A 22,761-nucleotide genomic window follows, 5' to 3' on the forward strand; every position below is an offset into this window, starting at 1 on the left:
CCAATTAAAAGACACAGACTGGCAAACTGGATAAAGAGTCAAGACCCACCAGTGTGCTGTATTCAGGAGACCCATCTCACGTGTGGAGACACACATAGGCTCAAAATACAGGGATGGAGAAAGATCTCCCAAGCAAATGGAAAACAGAAAAAAAGCAGGGGTTGCAATCCTGGTCTCTGAAAAAACAGACTTTAAACCAACAAAGATCAGAAAAGACAAAGAAGGCCATTATATAATGGTTAAGGGATCAATTCAACAAGCAGAGCTAACTATCCTAAATAGATATGCATGCAATACAGGAGCACCCAGATTCATAAAGCAAGTCCTTAGAGACCTACAGAGACTTGGACTCCCATACAATAATAATGGGAGATTTTAACACTCCACTGTCAACATTAGACAGATCAATGAGACAGAAAGTTAACAAGGATATCCAGGAATTGAACTCAGCTCTGCACCAAGTAGACCTAATAGACATCTACAGAACTCTCTACCTCAAATCAACCAAATATACATTCTTCTCAGCACCACATCGCACTTATTCCAAAACTGACCACATAGTTGGAAGTAAAGTAGTCCTCAGCAAATGTAAAAGAACGGAAAGTATAACAAACTGTCTCTCAGACCACAGTGCAATCAAACTAGAAATCAGGATTAAGAAACTCACTAAAAACTGCTCAACTACATGGAAACTGAACAACCTGCTTCTGAACGACTACTGGGTACATAATGAAATGAAGGCAGAAATAAAGATGTTCTTTGAAACCAATGAGAACAAAGACACAACATACCAGAATCTCGGGGACACATTTAAAGCAGTATGTAGAGGGAAATTTATAGCACTAAATGCCCACAAGAGAAAGCAGGAAAGATCTAAAATTGACACCCTAACATCACAATTAAAAGAGTTAGAGAAGCAAGAGCAAACACATTCAAAAGCTAGCAAAAGGCAAGAAATAACTAAGCTCAGAGCTGATTTTTTTTAATGGGCTTTATTGATGTTATTGCAGAGAACATGATTTTTTTTTTTAATGGCCACAGAGTATTCCATGATGTTTATGTGCCATATTTTGGGGTTTTTTTGTTTGTTTTGTTTTTTACTAAATCTTTTATTTTATTTAAAAAAAAATCCCTTAGCCTCTGGGCTATACCATAATGATTTTAAACAGCAAGGAAACAGCTCTGAAGCACTGGAACGACAATACAAGTAATCAAGAAGATTCTAAATAATCTATTGTCACAACAATAGAACTGTAGCTAATTTACTTTCTTCAGATTATGGCATTGATAGAAAAACATAAAAATCACTTTAAGATACAACAGGTGTCCTTTATTGTATTTTCTCGAACAAGAGTTTTAACATACCTTAGAGAAAAATATTCTACTTTCTTACAGAAGTGTTATAAAATACACAGACGAGATCGCGCCACTGCACTCTAGCCTGGGCGACAGAGCGAGACTCCATCTCAAAAAAAAAAAAATAATAAAAAATAAATAAATAAATAAAATACACAGAAAACAACCTAACGGACTACTTAAAAACACAGTACTGCAGCAAGAACCTTGAACTGGGCATCAGATAACCTTGGTTCTAGTCCTAATTACTAATTAGATCTATGCTATTAAGAAAACTGCAACCGCGGGAGAGCTCAATTTTCTCATTTGTAAAATGAGAGAATTTTACTAGATGAATTAAAATGCTTTCCATCTATAAAATTTGCTTCTGGAAAAGACCATCTATCCAACATAATAGATTTTTTTTTTTTTAAGATGGAGTCCCGCTCTGTCACCCAGACTACAGTACAATGGCACAATCTCGGCTCACTGCAACCTCCACCTCCCGGGTTCAAGCAATTCTCCCACCTCAGCCTCCCAAGTAGCTGGAATTACAGGCACCCGCCATCATGCTCGGCAAATTTTTGTATTTTTGTAGAGACAGGGTTTCACCACATTGGCCAGGCTAGTCTTGAGCTCCTGACCTCAGGTAATCCGCCCACCTCAGCCTCCCAAAGTGCTGGGATTACAGGCATGAGCCCCAGTGCCCAGTCCCAACATAATAGATTTAAGAGTAGCTGCAGATCCACTCCTGGAAATAATAACCTTTTCCTCTGCAATATATTGATGCCCACATCCCTCAGCGTTTTATTCACACTATCTTCGGACCAAAGGAGAAGTCGGGATCACTTAAAGATTCCCAACCCCAAACTGTATTTCTGAAATGTTATTGCCTTCCTCTTCTTATCCAGGTTACCTGATACGATTGTTATGTAACTCATCAGGTCATTGAGATAAAATTTTAGAGCTAAAAGCAGTTTAAAATGAGAGACTGAACTAAAAGGTATCACTACAGATTAAAAGGAAAAAACTGAGGCTCAGGGTCACAGTTATCATGAGACCCAGAACTAAAAGTTACAGAAAGCATGATCCAGTGCTTTTTCAACACTCCATTCTATTAATAACACTATGTTCCATAACTTGAAAATATTGTGATTTAATTTCATGTTACCCGAGGTTTCAAAGTTATTTTATTTCATCAACTAAGTGAAAATCAAGTTATTATCGCTTAATGGAAGATATGTCATAACAAATCTACTTTACCTATCACACCACTGTTAATTTATCATCCTGTTTATAGCAGAAAACTCAACAGTCCTCACAGACATCTGGTCCCAGGGTAAGGAAAGACTTTTCCTTACCATATGTTTCCTACATTTTGAAAAGCATATAAAACAATAACAAAGATTATAGCATTACACAAATGAATACTGCTTTTAACAGTAATTTTTCTTGAAAAACTTATGAATAAAAGGAGATGTTTTAACTGTACAGCTGACTTTTTTAGTATATAAATTATCCTTTTATTTTCTATGTATTTATTCAACTGATTTTAAAAATTGGATCACAACGAAGCCATGCTACTCAAAACTAAGGAAATGTGAACCACACCCATGTTTCCTTAGAAGAAGACATTAAATACACATACAGAAAAAATTCTGCTCATAGGCAATTTTCTTACAAAATAGAGATAGAATACATAAGTGATATATACTAAAAGCATCTATGGAAATACTCCCAGCTACTTCTTAGAGGGCAAAATACTATGAATACCATTATCATAACATTAAAAACCATGAAAATCTCACTTCTGAAATCAATGTCAACGGTGTCCCTTTCAGAAATTCTGCTTTAAAGTAACAAAGTTTGGAGCCTTCTTTCAAATTTAACTTATCTGTGTTGTATTTATGTATCTAATGTTTGTTTGCATGGTAAACAAAAACACATTAAAGGCTCAGAGCTTGTAGCTTACCAACTTTTTCCTTCCCTACAAACCACCATCACAATCCAAAATTTTTACCCCAAAGGAAGAGAGGGGAACAACGGACAAAAATGGAAAAAGTAAGCAAGGCACTGTGGTGTGCACCTGCAGTCCCAGCTACTCAAGATGCTAAGGTCAGGAGTACGAGGCTGTAGTGTACTATGTTCACACCTGTGAAGAGCCACTGCACCCTAGCCTGGACAACATACTGAGACCCCATCTCAAATAAATACTTTTTTTTTTAATTTTCTAAATGGGAAAGGCAGCAAATTGTGTCACACACAAAGATTGTTTTTCCCACAAACTGTTCTTTTTTTTTTTTTTTTTGAGACGGAGTCTCACTCTGTAGTCCAGCTCAGGCTGGAGTGCAGTGGTGCTATCTCAGCTCACTGCAACCTCCACCTCCCAGGTCCTGGTCCAAGCAATTCTCCTGCCTCAGTCTCTCGAGTAACTGGGATTACAGGTGCATGCCACCATGCCCAGCTAATATTTTTATTTTTAGTAGAGACGGGGTTGCACCATGTTGGTCAGCCTGGTCTTGAAATCCTGACCTCAGGCCAGGCGCGGTGGCTCAAGCCTGTAATCCCAGCACTTTGGGAGGCCGAGACGGGCGGATCACGAGGTCAGGAGATCGAGACCATCCTGGCTAACACAGTGAAACCCTGTCTCTACTAAAATACACAAAAAATTAGCCGGGCGAGGTGGCGGGCGCCTGTAGTCCCAGCTACTCGGGAGGCTGAGGCAGGAGAATGGCGTGAACCCGGGAGGCGGGGCTTGCAGTGAGCTGAGATCCGGCCACTGCACTCCAGCCTGGGGGACAGAGCCAGACTCCGTCTCAAAAAAAAAAAAAAAAAAAGAAATCCTGACCTCATGATCCATCCGCCTCGGCCTCCCAAAGTGCTGGGATGACAGGCGTGAGCCACCGTGCCTGGCCCAAAAACTGTTCTTAAATGGATTGCAACAAACGGAAATAATCTGGGAGTTGTAGGCTTTAATACAATTTCCACAGACCTGTCCATATATGGATTTTTATTCTCTGTACTATATTATTTGACCCTCTCATTTGTTTCATTACATCAATTTATTTTCAAATATGAGAACCGCTATTGTTTTACACCATCCAATTCTCCATGATAATGTAACCGTTAAAAATATTTTTCAGGGCCAGGCGTGGTGGCTCACACCTGTAATCCCAACACTTTGGGAGGCTGAGGTGATCAGTGCTCTTGAGCTCAGGGGTTCAGCCCCTAGCCTGAGTAACATGGTGAAACTCTACTTCTACCAAAAAATACAAAAAGTAGCCGGGTGTGGTGGAACACACTACTTAGGAGGCTGAGGTGGGAGGATCACTTGAGCTCAGGAGGTTGAGGCTGCAGTGAGCTGAGATTGTGCCAATGCACTCCAGCCTAGGCAACAGAGCAAAACTATTTCAAAATAAAAATGGGAAATAATGATAAACTTTTTTTTTTTTTTTTTTTTTTTTTTTACATAGAGTCTCACTCTGTCACCCAGCCTGGAGTGCAGTGGCACAATCTCGGCTCACTGCAACCTCTGCCTTCAGAGTTCAAGTGATTCTCCTGCCTCAGCCTCCTGAGCAGCTGGGATTACAGACATATGCCACCATGCCTGGCTAATTTATGTATTTTTTTAGAGATGGGGCTTCACCATGTTGGCCAGGCTGGTCTCAAACTCCTGACCTCAAGTAATCTGCCCGCCTCAGCCTCCCAAAGTGCTGGCATTATAGGTGTGAGCCACCACACCCGGCCGGAAACGATAAACTTCACATAGAAAAATCTACTGGAAACTACCCAAGTGATTAAAATTACCATCATCAGTACTGGGACCAACCAATGTCATGCATCTCCTGTTACAGAGGCACTGAAAACAACATACCATCACTTCTGTGTTACTTCTGCCAAAAATGCATACCCTTCATCTAATCATAAGGAAGCATCACACAAACCCAAATAGAGATACATTCTAAAAAATAATTGTTCTATACTCTTCAAAAATGTCACGATCAGGACAGAAAAAGAGAGGCCACAGAACTGCTCCAAATTAAAAGGACATTATTAGCATAATGGAAATTCGAGTACAGATTTTTGCCCACTTCACTCCTGCTTTGAATACCAAAAATCTTCATAAATCTCCATCCCTTCCTATTTCCTACTTTACAGGCTAGAATTATCTTCTTGAGTTTAATATTCACCATTCACCATTTTTATCATTTCGCTGTATCACCGTTCTTTTAAAAAGCTGATCATATAACTCTATAGACTTTAAAAGTATCTGTTGATTTTCTATAATGAAAGGGGGAAAATGAAACATTTTAGCATAGCATAAAAAGCCTTTCCCGGCCAGGTGCAGCAGTTCACGCCTGTAAACCCAGCACTTTGGGAGGCCGAGGCGGGCAGATCACGAGGTCAGGAGTTCTGAGACTAGCCTGGCCAACATGGTGAAACCCCGTCTCTACTAAAAATACAAAATTAGCTGGAAGTGGTGGCATGCGCCTGTAATGCCAGCTACTCAGGAGGCTGAGGCAAAAGAATCACTTAAACCCAGAAGGCAGAGGTTGCAGTGAGCCGGGAGTGAGGCATTGCACGTTAGCCTGGGTGACAGGGCGAGACTCCATCTCAGAAAAAAAAAAAAAAAAAAAGTATTTCTCAAACCTGACCCCAACTAGCATCCTTCTTTCCAATCTACCTCCCATATTCTCTCCAATCATACTTAATACCTCATTTTTCTCAAAGCACCCAAAGGCTCTTCTACCATATCTCTAGACGTACCCTGTTCCACCACCTAGAATATTTCCCCCTCCTCACCACATTTCCCCCAACCATCCCCAATGACCCAAGTCAAAATTGCTGTCTCTCTTGGGAAAATACTTGCCATCAACTCCCTAAGGTAATTTTTTGCTATTTTTCCACATCTCTTGGTTTATAACTCTGTAACTGTACTTAACCATATAGTCTATTTCAACCATTTACTCCTCCACTTAGCTCAGTATTCATTATCTACAAATACTATTATCTAGAATAGTGGTTCTCAAACCCATACCACCCACAGGGAACATCTGGCAATTTCTGGAAATATTTTTGTTTGTCACAACTCAGGGTAGGGGTGTTACTGGTATCTAGTGGGTAGAGGTCGGGGTAAAATGCATTCACAGGACAGCCTCTAACAAAAAAATTTCTGGACAAAATATCTACAGTGCCAAGGTTGAGACAATCTATTCTAAAATAATACTTAGCTCATGTTAAGTCTTTTTTTTTTTTTTTTTGAGACGGAGTCTGGCTCTGTCGCCCGGGCTGGAGTGCAGTGGCCGGATCTCAGCTCACTGCAAGCTCCGCCCCCCGGGTTTATGCCATTCTCCTGCCTCAGCCTCCCGAGTAGCTGGGACTACAGGCGCCCGCCGCCTCGCCCGGCTAGTTTTTTGTATTTTTTAGTAGAGACGGGGTTTCACCGTGTTCGCCAGGATGGTCTCGATCTCCTGACCTCGTGATCCGCCCGTCTCGGCCTCCCAAAGTGCTGGGATTACAGGCTTGAGCCACTGCGCCCGGCCCATGTTAAGTCTTAAAGGTGTTTATCGGCCAGGCACAGTGGCTCATGCCTGTAATCCCAGCACTGTGAGAGGCCGAGGCGGGCGGATCACCTGAGGTTAGGAGTTTGAGACCATCCTGACCAACATGGGGAAAATCCGTCTCTACTAAAACTACAAAAAAATTAGCCGGGCATGATGGCATGCACCTGTAATCCTGGCTACTCAGGAGGCTGAGGCAGGAGTATCACCTGAACCCGGGAGGCAGAGAACTGGGAGGCAGAGGTGCAGTGAGCCAAGATTGCGCCACTGCACTCCAGCCTGGGTAACAGAGCAAGAATTCACCTCAAAAAAAAAAAAATGTTTATCAAAATAGAAAAATAAGGCCAGGTACAGTGGCTCACTCTTGTAATACTAGTACTTTGGGAGGCCAAAGCAAAAGGATTACTTGAGGCCAGGAGTTTGAGACCAGCCTGGATAACAAAGCGAGATCCCATCTCTCAAAAAAAATAGCTTTTTTTTGAGATGGAGTCTCGTTCTGTCTCTCACTGCAACCTCCACCTCCTGGGTTCAAGCGATTCTCCCACCTCAGCCTCCCAAGTAGCTGGGACTTCAGGCACGTGCCACCATGCCCAGCTAGTTTTCTTTGTATTTTTAGTAGAGACAGAGTTTCACCATTTTGGCCAGGCTGGTCTCCATCTCTTGACTTTGTGATCCATCCACTTCGGACTCCCAAAGTGCTGGGATTACTGAGATAACTCCCAAAGGCATGAGCCACCACGCCCGGCCAAAAACAAACTTTTTTAATGGTTAAAACACTAAATTTTGTGGTATGTGTACTTTACCACAAAAAAAAAAAAATTTGTTTTGAGAGATGGGGTCTGGTTCTGTCTCCCAGGCTACAGTACAGTGGTATAATCACAGCTCACTGCAGCCTCAAACTCCTGTGCTCAAATGACCCTCCCTCCTCAGCCTTCCAAGTATTTAGGACTACAGATGTGCACCACCACACCTGGCTAAGTTTTTTTTTTTTTTTTTTGAGACAGAGTCTCACTATGTTGCCCAGGCTGGAGAGACATTTTCCTGTGGCAAATTTCAGCTAAAACAAACAAAAAAAAAACCGAACTGAGATATTCAGCAAGCTACGTTAGATGCACTACAGTATAGTCAGCCTTTCATATGCTTAACAAGTAACAGGTCCAGTCACTTTAATACAAAACATTCACCCTTAATTCTCTGCTTTTAGCTAGATGTTCAGAATACAAAATGAAAATTCATAATCGGGGTGTTTGGTTTTGAACTTTGGGGATATCTGAGGAAGGTGAAAATGGAAAAAGCAAGAAAAATGAGAGGTGGGAAAATTCTCCCCAACTCTGTAGAAATTAACCAGGCCTAACTTCAAATCTCTAAATAAAATGGCAGAGAATGAGCTGATTAATAATTTTAGTATGAAAAGCAAAATCGGCCAGGCATGGTGGCTCACACTTGTAATCCCAGCACTTTGAAAGGCCAAAGCGGGCGGATCACGAGGTCAGGATATTGAGACCATCCTGACCAACACGGTGAAACCCCGTCTCTACTAAAAATACAAAAATTAGAGGCGGAGGCTGCAGTGAGCCAAGATCGCGCCTCTGCACACCAGACTGGGCGACAGAGCAAGACTCTGTCTCAAAAAAAAAAAAAAAAAGCAAAATCATTCTAAAACACAGTAAAAGCAAAAGCATTATGCACCTCCTGATAAAATGTGCTGTGAAGGACAAAACATCACTTCATAGAATTCCTACCAAAATATATAATCACGGGGAAACATCAGACAAATTCAAATCAACTGACCTGTGTTCTTTTAAAAATGGAGAAGAGGCCAGCGGCGGTGGCTCACATCTGTAATCCCATCATTTTGGGAGGCTGAGGCGGGCAGATCAGCTAAGTCCGGAGTTCAAGACCAGCCTGACCAATATGGTGAAATCCCATCTCTACTAAAAGTAGAAAATTAGCCGCGTGTGGTGGGGCATGTCTGTAGTCCCAGCTCCTGAGGCAGGAGAATTGCCTGAACCCGGGAGGTGGAGGTTGCAGTGAGCCAAGACTATGCCATTGCACTCCAGCCTGGGCAACAAGAGCGAAACTGTCTCAAAAAAAAAAAAAAAAAAAAAAAAAAAAAAAAAAAAAAAACGGCCGGGCGCGGTGGCTCAAGCCTGTAATCCCAGCACCTTGGGAGGCCGAGACGGGCGGATCACAAGGTCAGGAGATCGAGACTATCCTGGTTAACACGGTGAAACCCCGTCTCTACTAAAAAATACAAAAAACTAGCCGGGCGAGGTGGCGGCGCCTGTAGTCCCAGCTACTCGGGAGGCTGAGCCAGGAGAATGGCGTAAACCCAGGAGGCGGAGCTTGCAGTGAGCTGAGATCTGGCCACTGCACTCCAGCCTGGGCGACAGAGCTAGACTCCGTCTCAAAAAAAAAAAAAAAAAAAAAAAGGAGAAAAAAATGGCAAGGTGAGGTGTTCCAGATGACAATGAAATACAATGAGTGTTCTAGAATTAGATGGTAGATCAGAAAACAAGAACTTTTTGTCTTTCATCATGAAGGATGTCATGAAGCAATTGGTAAAATGTGAATAAGGTCTGTAGATTAAAAATGGTATTGTATCAGCCAGGCGCGGTGGCTCACGCCTGTAATCCCAGCACTGTGGAAGGCCGAGGCAGGCAGATCATGAGGTCAGGAGATTGAGACCATCCTGGCTAACACGGTGAAAACCCGTCTCAACTGAAAATACAAAAAATTAGCCGGGCGTGGTAGCGGGCGCCTGTAGTCCCAGCTACTCGGGAGGCTGAGGCAGGAAAATGGTGTGAACCCAGGAGGCGGAGCTTGCAGTGAGCCGAGATCGTGCCATTGCACTCCAGCCTGGGTGACAGTGTGAGACTCTGTCTCAAAAAACAAAAAAATGGTATTGTATCAATGCTAATCTCTCTTTTATTTTAAGAGATGGGGGTCTCACTCTGTCATTCACACTAGACTGCAGTGGCATGATCATAGTCCACGGCAGCCTGAAACTTCTGGGCTCAAGTGATCCTCCTGCCTCTAGCTTCCTGTATAGCTGGGACTCCACGCATGCTCCACACCGGGCTAATTTAGTGTGGTTTTTTTTGTTTGTTTTGGTTCTTTTTTTTGGTAGAGACAGGGTCTCACTATGTTGGAAAGACTGGTCTTGAACTCCTGGCCTCAAACAATCCTCCTGCCTCAGCCTCCCAAAGTGCTGGGATAACAGGTGTGGGAGGCCGCACCCAGCCTTAATGCTAATTTCTAATTTTGCTGACTATACTGGGATCATTTAAGAGAATATTCCTAGTTTCAAGAAATACATATTAAAGTATTTAGGAGTAAAGGGACATCATGTCTGCAATTTACTCTGAAACAATTCAGAAAAATAATAATAGAGGATGATAAAGTAAACATGGGAAAATATTACCACTTGCTGCAGCTGGATGAAGCACATCTGAGAATCTCTGTGCTATTTTTACAAATTTTCTACAAGTCTGAAATTATGTTTTTTAACCTTTTATACAGTAAAAAACGAAGGGATGATAACTCTTTATCTCCCTAAAGATAGACTGGATTCATCTCCTGAGGTTACAGTTACAAAAAAACAATCATGTGGCCAGGTGTGGTGGCTCATGCCTGTAATCCCAGCACTTTGGGAGGCCAAAGAGGGCAGATAGCTTGAGTACAGGAGTTCGATACCAGTCTGAGCAACATGGTAAAAACTCATCTCCACAAAAAATACGAAAATTAACTGGGCATGGTGGCATGCGCCTGTAGTCCCAGATATTCGGGAGGCTAAGGTGGGAGTATCACCTGCACCCAGGGAGGTGGAAGCTGCAGTGAGCCATGACCGCACCAATGCACTCCAGCCTGAGTGACAGAGTAACAGCCTGTCTCAGAAAAAAACAAACATTAAAAACAACAATTTTTTTTTTTTTTTTGAAATGGAGTCTCGTTCTGTCGCCCGGGCCAGAGTGCAGTGGTGAGATCTCGGCTCACTCCAACCTCTGCCTCCCAAGTTCAAGCAATTCTGCCTCAGCCTCCTGAGTAGCTGGGATTACAGGCATGCGCCACCACACCCGGCTAATTTTTGTATTTTTAGTAGAGACGAGGTTTCACCATGTTGGCCAGGCTGGTCTTGAATTCCTGACCTCAGGTGATCCACCTGCCTCGGCCTCCCAAAGTGCTGGGATTACAGGCGTGAACCACCACGCCAAGCCAAAAACAATAATTCAATAAAATATTATACCCTATCAATGAGACACGGCTGAGAAAGCTGTTTTAAGTGAAATGTCTTTGACTTGTGGATGAATCTTAAAATATTCTTTTTAGTAACAGCAAAACTTTTTATGGGGCAAGGGCTAGGTTATTAGCCAAAATGTATATTAATAGATTTTTTAAAATACAATGTAAGCTTCATGGAGACAGGTCCCTTATCTGTCTTGTTCATCAATGCACTACTTATTACAGTTCCTGACTTATGGTAATAGTAATCAGTAATAACTAACATTTGAGTAATAATAAAGACATAAGTGCTTTATGCCCATTTAACCCACTCAATATTCACATCACCCCAGAAATGTTTGGTGAATGAATTAGTACTTTTTGCAGGATGATAATTACAGTCAGTTCCTCAATAATGTAACATATGGGTTCCTAAAAACCACCAAACTATGTAAAATTGTACAATTAACACCATAGAACTCATAGGAAAAATGAGGTTAGAAGCACAACGCTCAAAAACTTCATCAGTGACACTTTTTTTAAAATAAAGAAACCAAAGAAAAATGGTAGCACAGTTAGACACATGTTAAGTAATTAATAAATGCTCAAATATAACAACAAATATGGCACTTTACTTTGAAAAAGACCTGAAGTTTGCTTGTGAAGTGGGCATCAAAAGGGTTGCAGTTCATGAATTATTGTGAAGGGGTAGAAGGAAGGTTATCTGAAATCGGATTGAAAATTGTAACAACAGATGTAGATGGTTGTGGTTTATAACCCAACTGGTAAAATGAGATAGCTGGTAGATGTCTGAAGTGTGTGCATCTATATGCATGTATTTTTATGCAGCTCTTTTTAGAAGGAAGTAGTATCCTGCATTCATCTAGCAAAATAATCAGCAAACTCTTTCAATACAGGCTCAGATAGTAAACATTTTAGGCTTCATGGGCTATTAGGTCTCTGCTGCAGCTATTCAACTCTGCAACTACAGTGCAAAAGCAGCCACAGACAATGTAAATAAATGGACACAGGTGTATTCCAATAGAACTTTATTTACATGGCTCATACTTATAATCCCTGCACTTTGGGAGGCAAAGGCAGGCAGATCACCTGAGGTCAGGAGTTCAAGACCAGCCAGGCCAACGTAGTAAAACCCTGTCTCTACTAAAAAAAAAAAAAAAACAAAATACAAAAATGAGCCAGGCATGGTGGCAAATGCCTGAAATTCCAGCTACTCACGAGGCTGAGGCACGAGAATCGCTTGAACCCGAGAGGCGGAGGTTGCAGTGAGCGGTCATCATGCCACCGCACTCCAGCCTGGGCGACAGAGCAAGACTCCATCTCGACAAAACAAAACAAAGATCAAAAACAAAAAAAAAAGAACTTTATTTACAAAAAACAGTCCACTAGTTGGTAGGCCACAGTTTGCTGATCCCTGATCTTGCAGATAAAATCCCCCATAAGCAAATGCAAATTTTGTCATATGCTTCTAATTGTTCCCTGAAATATCAACGCTGTTAGAAAAAAATCCACATTTTCAAAACAAGCATTATAGCAAAACTAAATCTGGAATGCTATCAAGTATACCAAAAACTAACTAATAAAATTCAAATAAGCAAAATAACAAATCCAGTATTACTCAGAAATAATTTATTTTAGGCCGGGCGCGGTGGCTCAAGCCTGTAATCCCAGCACTTCAGGAGGCCGAGACAGGCGGATCACGAGGTCAGGAGATCGAGACCATCCTGGCTAACCCGGTGAAACCCCGTCTCTACTAAAAAATACAAAAAAAAACTAGCCGGGCGTGGTGGCGGGCGCCTGTAGTCCCAGCTACTCGGGAGGCTGAGGCAGGAGAGTGGTGGGAACCCGGGAGGCGGAGCTTGCAGTGAGCTGAGATCCGGCCACTGCACTCCAGCCTGGGCGACAGCGAGACTCCGTCTCAAAAAAAAAAAAAAAAAAAGAAATAATTTATTTTAGATTTTATAAGTCAAATGTTACCCACCCAAAAGTCAACTGAGCACTTCAAATGAGCAAAATGAAGACAACTAAGGATGCATTTTGATCACAGTCATTCAAAATCTGTGCATTCTACACAATCTTATTTAAAAGTAGGTAATACTGGCCGGGTGCGGTGGCTCATGCCTGTAATCCCAGCACTTTGGGACGCTGAGGTGGGCGGATCACGAGGTCTAAGAGTTCGAGACCAGCCTGGCCAGTATGGTGACACCTCGTCTCTACTAAAAATACAAAAACTAGCCGGGCATGGTGGCTCACACCTATAGTCCCAGCTACTCGGGAGGCTGAGGCAGAAGAATCGCTTGAACCCAGGAGGCGGAGGTTGCAGTGAGCCAAGATGGTGCCACTGCACTCCAGCCCGGGTGACAGAGCGAGACTCTGTCTCAAAAAAAAAAAAAAAAAGTAGGTAATACTTTTGACAATTCTGAACTAAAAGTATCAGGCCCATTCACAAAGGCACATGTACCTTTTACAAGATCATCAAGTCACAAAAGCTACCATACAAAATGCACAATAGTAGCTGGGCATAGTGGCACATGCCTGTGGTCCCACCTACTCAGGAGGCTCAGGTGGGAGGATCACTTGAGCCCAGGAGTTCGAGGATGCAGTGAGCTATGAGCTACGATCACCCCACTGCACTCCAGGCTGGGCGACAGAGGAAGTTCCTGTCTCTTAAAAAAAGTACAATCAGCAAGGCACGGTGGCTCATGCCTGTAATCCCAGCACTTTGGGAGGCTGAGGCGGACGGATCATGAGGTCAGGAGATCAAGACCATCCTGGCCAACACAGTGAAACCCCATCTCTACTAAAAATACAAAAATTAGCTAGGCGTGGTGGCACACGCCTGTAGTCCAAGCTACTCGGGAAGATGAGGCAGGAGAAACGCTTGAATCCGGGAAGTGGAGGTTGTGGTGAGCCGAGATCGCGCCACTGCACTCCAGCCTGGGCGACAGAGCAAGACTACGTCTCAAAAAAAAAAAAAAAAAAAAAAGCCACAATAGTTAGACAGTATTTGCACAGAAATTAAGTTTAAAATTCTATGTTGACCTTCTTCCAAACAGAAAATGCTAATATACGCAACATTCCTTTGCTCAAGCTGCTACTCCTCACATCTGGAATTCTCCCAGTCTCCTTTGTCAAAACTGTACCTATACTCCAAGGATTAGATTCAAATACTATCTCTGTTTTTTTTTTTTTTTTTGAGACAGAGTCTCACTCTGTTGCCCAGACTAGAGTGCAGTGGCTCACTGCAAGCTCTGCCTCCTGGGTTCACGAAGTTCTCCTGCCTCAACCTCCCGAGCAGCTGGGACTACAGGGGCCCGCCACCACACCCGGCTATTTTTCTTTTTTTTTTTTTTTTTTTTTGTATTTTTAGTAGAGACGGGGTTTCACCATGTTAGCCAGGATGATCTCAATCTCCTGACCTTGTGATCCACCCGCCTCGGCCTCCCAAAGTGCTGGGATTACAGGTGTGAGCCATTGCACCCAGCAGTTAACTTTTAAGAGTGTAAAGAGGTGCTGTGACTAAATGGTTTGAGAACTGCTTGTATAAAGGAATGAATACTAAACTGTGAGCCAAGCCTTGGTTTTTTAGTCATAGCTCTGTTGCTTAACTGACTGTATGACTGTGGACAAATCGTTTATCCATTCCAGGCTGCTGCTTTGTCATTTGCAGAATGAACAAGACTAGATGGTCTGTAGCATTAATATTTTGGGGGACAAGGTCTCACTGTCACCCAGGCTGTAGTGCAGTGACGCTGAACATGGCTCACTGTAGCCCTGACCTCCTGGCTCAAGCAATCCTCCTGCTTCAGCCTCCCATGTAGCTGGGACCACAGGTGTGTCACCATGCCTGCTAATTTTTTTTATTTTTTTGTAGAGACAGTGGTCTCACTTTGTTGCCCAGTCTGGTCTTGAACTCCTGGACTTAAGCGATCCTCCTGTCTTGGCCTCCCAAAGTGCTGGAATTATAGGTGTAAACCACCGTACCCTGCTTAAAGTTATTTTTTAAAATATTCTGCTTATAGGCCAGGCACAGTGGCTCATGCCTGTAATCCCAACACATTGGGAGGCCGAGGCAGGTGGATCACGAGGTCAGGAGTTCAAGACCAGTCTGGCCAAGAAGGTGAAACCCCATCTCTACTAAAAACACACACACAAAAAAAAAAAATTAGCCAGGTGTGGTGGCCAGCACCTGTAATCCCAGCTACTAGGGAGGCTGAGGCAGAGAACTGCTTGAACTCAGGAGGCAGAGGTTGCAGTGAGCTGAGATCGTGCCACTGCAGCCTGGGTGACAGGGTGAGAGTCCGTCTCAAAATAAAAAAAAACAACAAACAAACAAACAAAAAATTCTGCTTATATGAATATTTATCATTTTCTTATCTGCTTTTTGTAGGTTAGGGAGAAGGGTAGTGGTGAGATAAAGTTTGTTTATTCAATGTATTTATATCTTTTTGCCTTAAAACTTACATGGTTAGGTTACAGGTGCTTTGTTGCTGATACTTTCAGAGTATCATGTATACCTGGTTGTACAAACATTTATTGGAAAAGAAAAAGCATTTTTGTTGAAAGTTTGGTAATTATTGTGGCTTAGCATATGTTCTATTTTGAAAGACTGCTATATCCAGTATATTTCTGCCCTTTTATGACTAAAGATGTATGTCTAAAAAGTGCTATGTTAGTTCTATCCGGTTGTTCTTTTTGCCCTGGGAAAAGTCTTTGAATTTTGCACTGTGGCTGCTATTTTCAGATCCTGTCTCTGAAACTTTGTCTCCCAGTTTTGGTTTGAAGTAGCCATTTCCAGTATCTGTAGTCCAGCACTCTTGTTAACTGTCCCATACAATATTTGTTAAGAAATTATTGTTCTGGCAGTAGTATTCACATGTATATATCCTGCACTCCATATTTTGGGGGAATGCTTTATTAGTTGATCAAATACTTAAGTATCAATTGGGGGCCAGGCATGGCACTGTGCTAGGGATATGCCAAAGGTAATAAAATTCCTGTCACCTTAAGGCATTCTTAGTCAAGTGAGGGAGACTGCTAAGTAAATGAGCAATTAGAAAGCAGTGCTAATATGGAAATATACTGATTGCACTAGGGATCAGAAATGAAAGAAAGCCTAATTTGGGGGATGTTTAGGAAGGTTTTGCAAAGGAGATGTTTTCTGTATTGAGTCTTGAATGAGTTAGCAGTTAAGGGTTGGCTGTGAGAGGTGAGTCCAGACAGACCCATTAGTATGGTTAAAGATTAGTCTCATTGGCCGGGCGCGGTGGCTCAAGCCTGTAATCCCAGCACTTTGGGAGGCCGAGACGGGTGGATCACGAGGTCAGGAGATCGAGACCATCCTGGCTAACACGGTGAAACCCCGTCTCTACTAAAAAATACAAAAAACTAGCCGGGCGCGGTGGCAGGCGCCTGTAGTCCCAGCTACTCGGGAGGCTGAGGCAGGAGAATGGCATAAACCCGGGAGGCGGAGCTTGCAGTGAGCTGAGATCTGGCCACTGCACTCCAGCCTGGGCGGCAGAGCGAGACTCCGTCTCAAAAAAAAAAAAAAAAAAAAAGATTAGTCTCATTTCCCATATATCAGAGGAAATAAGATGTGTACACAATTAGTTTTGACACAAGATATAAAGTGATAAATGCTGCATGACGTAAAAAGTAAAAGCTGCTGTGTGAGTTCAAAGTAGAAAGACATTTCTGGTGGGAACCAAGGAAAGCTTTATAGAGAGATAGCATTTGAGCAGGGCACTGTGGCTCACACCTGTAATCCCAGCACTTTGGGAGGCCGAGGTGGGCGGATCACAAAGATCACGAGGTCAGGAGATCGAGACCATCCTGGTTAACACGGTGAAACTCCATCTCTACTAAAAAATACAAAAAATTAGCTGGGCATGGTGGCTGGCGCCTGTAGTCCCAGTTACTTGGGAGGCTGAGGCAGGAGAATGGCATGAACCTGGGAAGCAGAGCTTGCGGTGAGCCGAGATCGTGCCACTGCACTTCAGCCTGGGCAACACAGCAAAACTCCCTCTCAAAAAAAAAAAAGAACCGGCCGGGCGCGGTGGCTCAAGCCTGTAATCCCAGCACTTTGGGAGGCCGAGACGGGTGGATCACAAGGTCAGGAGATCGAGACCATCCTGGCTAACCCGGTGAAACCCCGTCTCTACTAAAAAATACAAAAAACTAGCCGGGCGAGGTGGCGGGCGCCTGTAGTCCCAGCTACTCGGGAGGCTGAGGCAGGAGAATGGCGTGAACCCGGGAGGCGGAGCTTGCAGTGAGCTGAGATCTGGCCACTGCAGTCCAGCCTGGGTGACAGAGCGAGACCCCGTCTCAAAAAAAAAAAAAAAAAAAAAAAAAAAAAAAAGAACCATTGTTACAAACATGTTACCTCCTTCAGAATACCTTTAGACTTTATCAATATCCATTATTGATAAATATTGATATTTACTCCCTTTTACTCCCATTTGAGCTTACTCCTATTTTATAGATAGAAGTTAAACATCTTGCATGTCAGCTTCCAAGCAGATCATAAGACAAGCATTAGGATAAAATTAGAGAGACTGCTTAGACATTCCTTTCACTGCCCTGTTATATTCAACATTTCTAAAGGAAGATCTACGCATCAATTTTCACTGGCTTCAACTATTTAAATAGTTTATGATACCCAAAAAAAATTCACTGTCTGGGGGAGAGCACTTCACGTAAATTCAAGAATTGCCTGTATCCTATCACCCAACCCATAAGTTTATTCGGACCCCAAAAGTGAAAAAGACACATACAGTTATTTATGAAACAATTATTTCACACACCTACATCAATACTTAAAAGAAATATTATTTTAAATACTACCTTTATCTTATCTCTAGAAATACAATATATAACTGACAGCTCATGGTCAACTACGCCAAGGGTTGCCAATAATAAAACCGAGCCTGATAAAAATTAAGGTCACAAATGTCTTTCTTTCCACCCCAACCCATTACATAACCAAGCAATTGATATTTAAATGCTTTTTTAAAACCCTTCATAAAATTTGCATCTCCTCCCCCTCCAAGGGCCTGGTTTCATGCTTTTCACATAGTGGAAATGCAAGTATTTCACAGATAACATTTTTCAACAATTAGGTTACAATGTAACTGCTCGTTAACTACCACCTTAACAGATACTTTCTAAGACATTCAAAATCTCTCAATTTAGATAACTTCTGCCTTTTTATATTTAAGACCAATAACAATATAGCTGTCAGCTTTTCAAGTAATCAATTGCCATAAGGATTAGAATGACAAATTTCGGCCGGGCGCGGTGGCTCACGCCTGTAATTCCAGCACTTTGGGAGGCCGAGGCGGGTGGATCACAAGGTCAGGAGATCGAGACCACAGTGAAACCCCGTCTCTACTAAAAATACAAAAAATTAGCCGGGCGCGGTGGCAGGCGCCTGTAGTCCCAGCTACTCAGGAGGCTGAGGCAGGAGAATGGCGTAAACCCAGGAGGCGGAGCTTGCAGTGAGCCGAGATCGCGCCACTGCACTCCAGCCTGGGCGACAGAGCGAGACTCCGTCTCAAAAAACAAAAAAAAAAAAAAGAATGACAAATTTCACCAAATCTCCTAATACTGAAATCTTTATATGCAAATAAATTAAGGCCAAGCAGTGGTTCACACCTATAATCCCAGCACTTTGGGAGGCGGAGGCGGGCAGATCACCTGAGGTCAGGAGTTTGAGACCAGCCTGGCCAACATGGTGAAACCCCGTCTCTACTAAAAATACAAAAATTGGCCAGGCGTGGTGTGGTGGCATGTGCCTGTAATCCCAGCTATTTGGGAGGCTGAGGCAGGAGAATCACTTGAACCCAGGAGGTAGAGGTTGCAGCGAGCCAAGATGGTGCCACTGCACTCCAGCCTGGGCAACAGAGTGAGACTCCATCTCAAAAAAAAAAAAAGAAAGAAAATAAATTAAAGTTCATCAGTCATGAGGCCTCCATTCCAGGCCCTAGCTCCGGGATGACAATTCTAGACACATCCTGGGCCAGAAGGGAATCTGCTGCCTTGAAGGGAAGGACCCAGTCCTAGCAGCATACATCACCTGATAACTGAAGAGCCCTTGGGCCCTGAATAACCAGCAGAGAGCTGGGCGCGGTGGCTCACACCTGTAATCCCAGCACTTTGGGAGGCCAAGACAGGTGGATCACTTGAGTCCAGGAGTTCAAGACCAGTCTGGCCAACATGGTGAAACTCCCTCTCTACTAAAAATACAAAAATTAGCTGGGCGTGGTGGCATACACCTGTTAATCCCAGTTACTTGGGAGGCTGAGGCATGAGAATCACTTGAACCTGGGAGGCAGAGGCTGCAGTAAACCAAGATCATGCCACTTCACTGTAGCCGAGGCAACAAAGTGAGACTCTGTCTCAAAAAAATAAATTAAAAAATTAAAAAATAATCAGCAGTGATACCCAGGTACCCAAGTATTAATGGGCTTGGTGATTATAAAAGACCTTATCTTTTATAATGCCAGAATCAAGCCAATCTTATTTCAAACAATACAAACAACCAAAAACATCCTTTAAAAATAACAAAACCTTTAAAGACTGAGCCACTGATTAGTCAGTGTACGTTTTAGACAGGTCATTGGTTTATTTTCCTTCCTCTTGTCTTTTGGCCATTTTTCCACCACAGAATCCTAGAATATTACTTTTTTTAAAAAACACAAGTAAAAATTAGAACTAGTCTTTGTTCCTGCTTTTTAAGTGCTTGACAAAAGATGTGATAAAGAGAAAATCTGGAACTACTGTGTAAAATAATATTAACAATAATGCTCATATTATTTCTGCCTCACATTAGAAAAGACTCAAGAGGGATTTGGTACTGTGGGTTCAACTCAAGCATTACCTGTCAGATTCTCCTTTAACCATGATTATGCTTTAGGAGATCGATGACACTTTAGCCTGAGACAGTTCTGAACACCTACTTGGAGCTCTTTCGCAGTAAATCATCAGGGAGTGTCATACTTTTTAATTAATTCCCTACATTCACATATGCAGTTCTTTACTAGAGGTTTTTCATGTAGCTTAAGACTCTCCTAGCATTAAATGTTTCAGTTATCTCACTACGTAGTATATCTCGGCATAAAAGATGTAACATTATAAACAGTTACAAAATCATAGACCTGCAACAAATGAGAGTAGGTAATATGAACTTCTTTCATTGTAACACTTGGGCTAAATTTAAATGGTTATAATCAGGTTAGACCTGGCAGCTGCAGGGGGCATTAATGCCTTGTGGTTAAGAACATAAGCTGTGAAGTCAAGATGGGGTTCAATTCCAGCTCCAGCAATTACAAGCTGTATAACTTTGGTCAAGTTCTTGATCTCTCTCTGTCTCAGTTTCCTCCTCATCGGTAAATGGGCAAAACCAAGTACTTACCCCATAGGTTTGAGAACTAATCAAGATTATAAAAAACGACAATAAGCACTCAACTTAGTTATGATTATTACTCTTACCATCAAGATTTACAAAAATTCAAGACTAGTAAGAAAAACCGACCCTCGTGTAAAATTATTCTATTCAGAAATTCTATATATGTCATTTGTTCATTGTAAAGAAACTGAGAAGATCCGACTTCAAACTATAGTTTCAAATGTAGACTTTGTGAAACTTAGTAAAATCCAGAGGTCATAATTTAACTGTAAGGTACACCATCCATGCATATGAACATGAGTGCCTGGTAATTATAGGCCAACAAGTTACACTGGGTACCACTTACATGCCTAATACCCCACACATAAAGATTTATTGTAATTGAGCCAACTGACAAATTCAGAAACCTAGGCCACAATCGTGTATACAACTAGAGATCTGTAATCTAAGAACTGAAGCGTATCTTTCCCCAAGGTAAAGAAAATATAATCTATCTACTGCTTGTTCCTGCAGAAAAACAGACATACGTATCACAGGCTCATTGCCCACTTCTACATTCTAGCTAAAGTGCTCTAAAAACATATGCCAATCTAAGAGTTACTCAAAGGCACATTTCGCCAACTTGAAATGCAATTCTGACCCATGCTCCTTGTAATTTTATTTTGCCACTGGACGCCAAGGATACATCTCCGAGTAAAAAAAAAAAATTACTTAATTCACATCGTGGGATGAAAATTCAAATGTCAAACTGAAACGCCAGCCAGCCACCTGGGCAAAAGTGTATACATTTCATATTGACTACCCAAATTTTGAGACCCGTCAAGAGGCAAATCAGAAGCACACAGAAAAACAGCTTCAACCTAATAAACGTGCTTGATTGGTTAAGAGGAGGCCTGCCAGGCAGTTTCCCTTGCAATAAATCTTACTTCGCATCAGCCCACGTTAACCTGCCCTTCATCCTTCATGGAATAAATAAGTAAATAAAGATAGGGCCTAATTACTCCTCGAAATCTGCCCAAAAAGAGCGGAAACATTTGAGGTCCCATTAAGGTTGGACTTCACAAAAAGTAGTACACTAGGGTCCTCTGGAAGCAAAACCCTGTGTTAAGTCTCCCCTCGCCTAGAAATAAACCCAAGGATAATACCCTTCAGGATACGTAGTAGAAAAGATACCTAAATACCTGGAACGGCACCACATCCCAATCAAAAAAAGGTTTGTCTCCTGAGGCTGCAGGAAAAAAATCCCGCAGGGCCCGGGTGCTTCCCGTCTCCAGCAACCTAAACGCCTCTAAGTCGTCCTGGGATCTCACATCCTCGCGCCCGCCCACCCCTCCCCCTCTTCTCACCCTCCCCCCGCTTCTTCCCCACGCAGTTTCTAGGCCCAAAGATTAGGAAAAATGACCGGGATACCAAAGACCGCCTCCGACTTCGAGGTCTCAATACCACAGGCATCAAAGAATAAACAGAGGAGCCCTACCAAGCGTCACCGTTTAGTGGAGATTGCAAGAAGCGCCCCATACCCTAGGCCGCGCCCCCCCACCTCCCCCCACCCCCATCCCCACCCCCACCCCCACCCCCACCCCCGTCGGAGCCTTGCGCCGATACCCCAAACCCTTCTCACCTAAAGAGAAAACGATGCCTCTTTCGGCTAAGCAACACACAGGCCTAACCCACCAAGCGAACGCCTTCCCAAACACCCGACTCAGGCGGTGCCTGGGCCCAGACCGCTGGGGCCCATGAGACGGGATTGCGTTTTACCTCATGGGCTCAGCGGTCATGTTTTCGCTTGAACGCCTTGTCGGCTTCTGCGATTGCTGGGCGCCGATCTGCGCTCCCCCGCGCCCGGTTACGATAGAAATGCACTGGAGTCTTAGTCGTCACTGTAGCTGCTGCTGGAACCTCCCCACAGCTCAAAGGCCGCTACCACTGCTACCGCCGCAGGAGCCACGGAAACAAAGCGACACCGCTGCCGCCGCCATTTTGTTGGGCCGAGGCTCAGGCAGGAGAATTGGCGCGTCCTCCCTCTTTCTCTTTTCGTCATCCATTGGCTACCTCCTCCAAAGCACAGAGTTTTATTGGCTACGGAAATTCACCTTCTTTGGGGGCCTGTTGCTAAGGCGGTCGACGTCATTTGATCCCCTCCACCTTTTCGCAGGGGGTCCAATTTAGTCCCAATTGACCTGAAAGTGCTAGTGACATATTTTGACTTTATTTTGA

The 22,761-nt window shown here is 43.0% G+C and overlaps 1 protein-coding gene and 1 long non-coding RNA gene across 38 annotated transcripts in view; one reads left to right on the forward strand and one right to left on the reverse strand.

Annotated features, from left to right (window-relative positions):
* Nucleotides 1–11,011, forward strand: part of LOC144338771 (uncharacterized) — a 102,718-nt gene extending 91,707 nt beyond the window's left edge. The window contains exons 2-3 of the long non-coding RNA XR_013413143.1: nt 6,979–7,474; nt 10,671–11,011. This is a non-coding gene — a long non-coding RNA (uncharacterized LOC144338771). The remainder of the gene's footprint in view (nt 1–6,978; nt 7,475–10,670) is intronic.
* ATRX (ATRX chromatin remodeler) overlaps nt 1–22,537 on the reverse strand; it is a 285,229-nt gene extending 262,692 nt beyond the window's left edge. For 24 of the 37 annotated variants that reach the window (XM_077989480.1, XM_077989473.1, XM_077989477.1 and 21 more), the window contains exon 1: nt 22,303–22,537. Coding sequence is in view for 9 of the 37 variants with exons in the window: in XM_015127717.3 (XP_014983203.1) it covers nt 22,303–22,322 (20 nt within the window). In the remaining 28 variants the exon portion in view is untranslated. Of the gene's footprint in view, nt 1–22,165 lie in introns of all 37 variants that reach the window. The other 13 variants (XM_077989476.1, XM_077989464.1, XM_077989475.1 and 10 more) reach the window with 1 other exon arrangement.
* Between the last annotated feature and the right edge of the window lie 224 nt (nt 22,538–22,761).

This window comes from Macaca mulatta, chromosome X (genome assembly GCF_049350105.2).
Source record: "Macaca mulatta isolate MMU2019108-1 chromosome X, T2T-MMU8v2.0, whole genome shotgun sequence".
Taxonomy (NCBI): Eukaryota; Metazoa; Chordata; class Mammalia; order Primates; family Cercopithecidae; genus Macaca; species Macaca mulatta.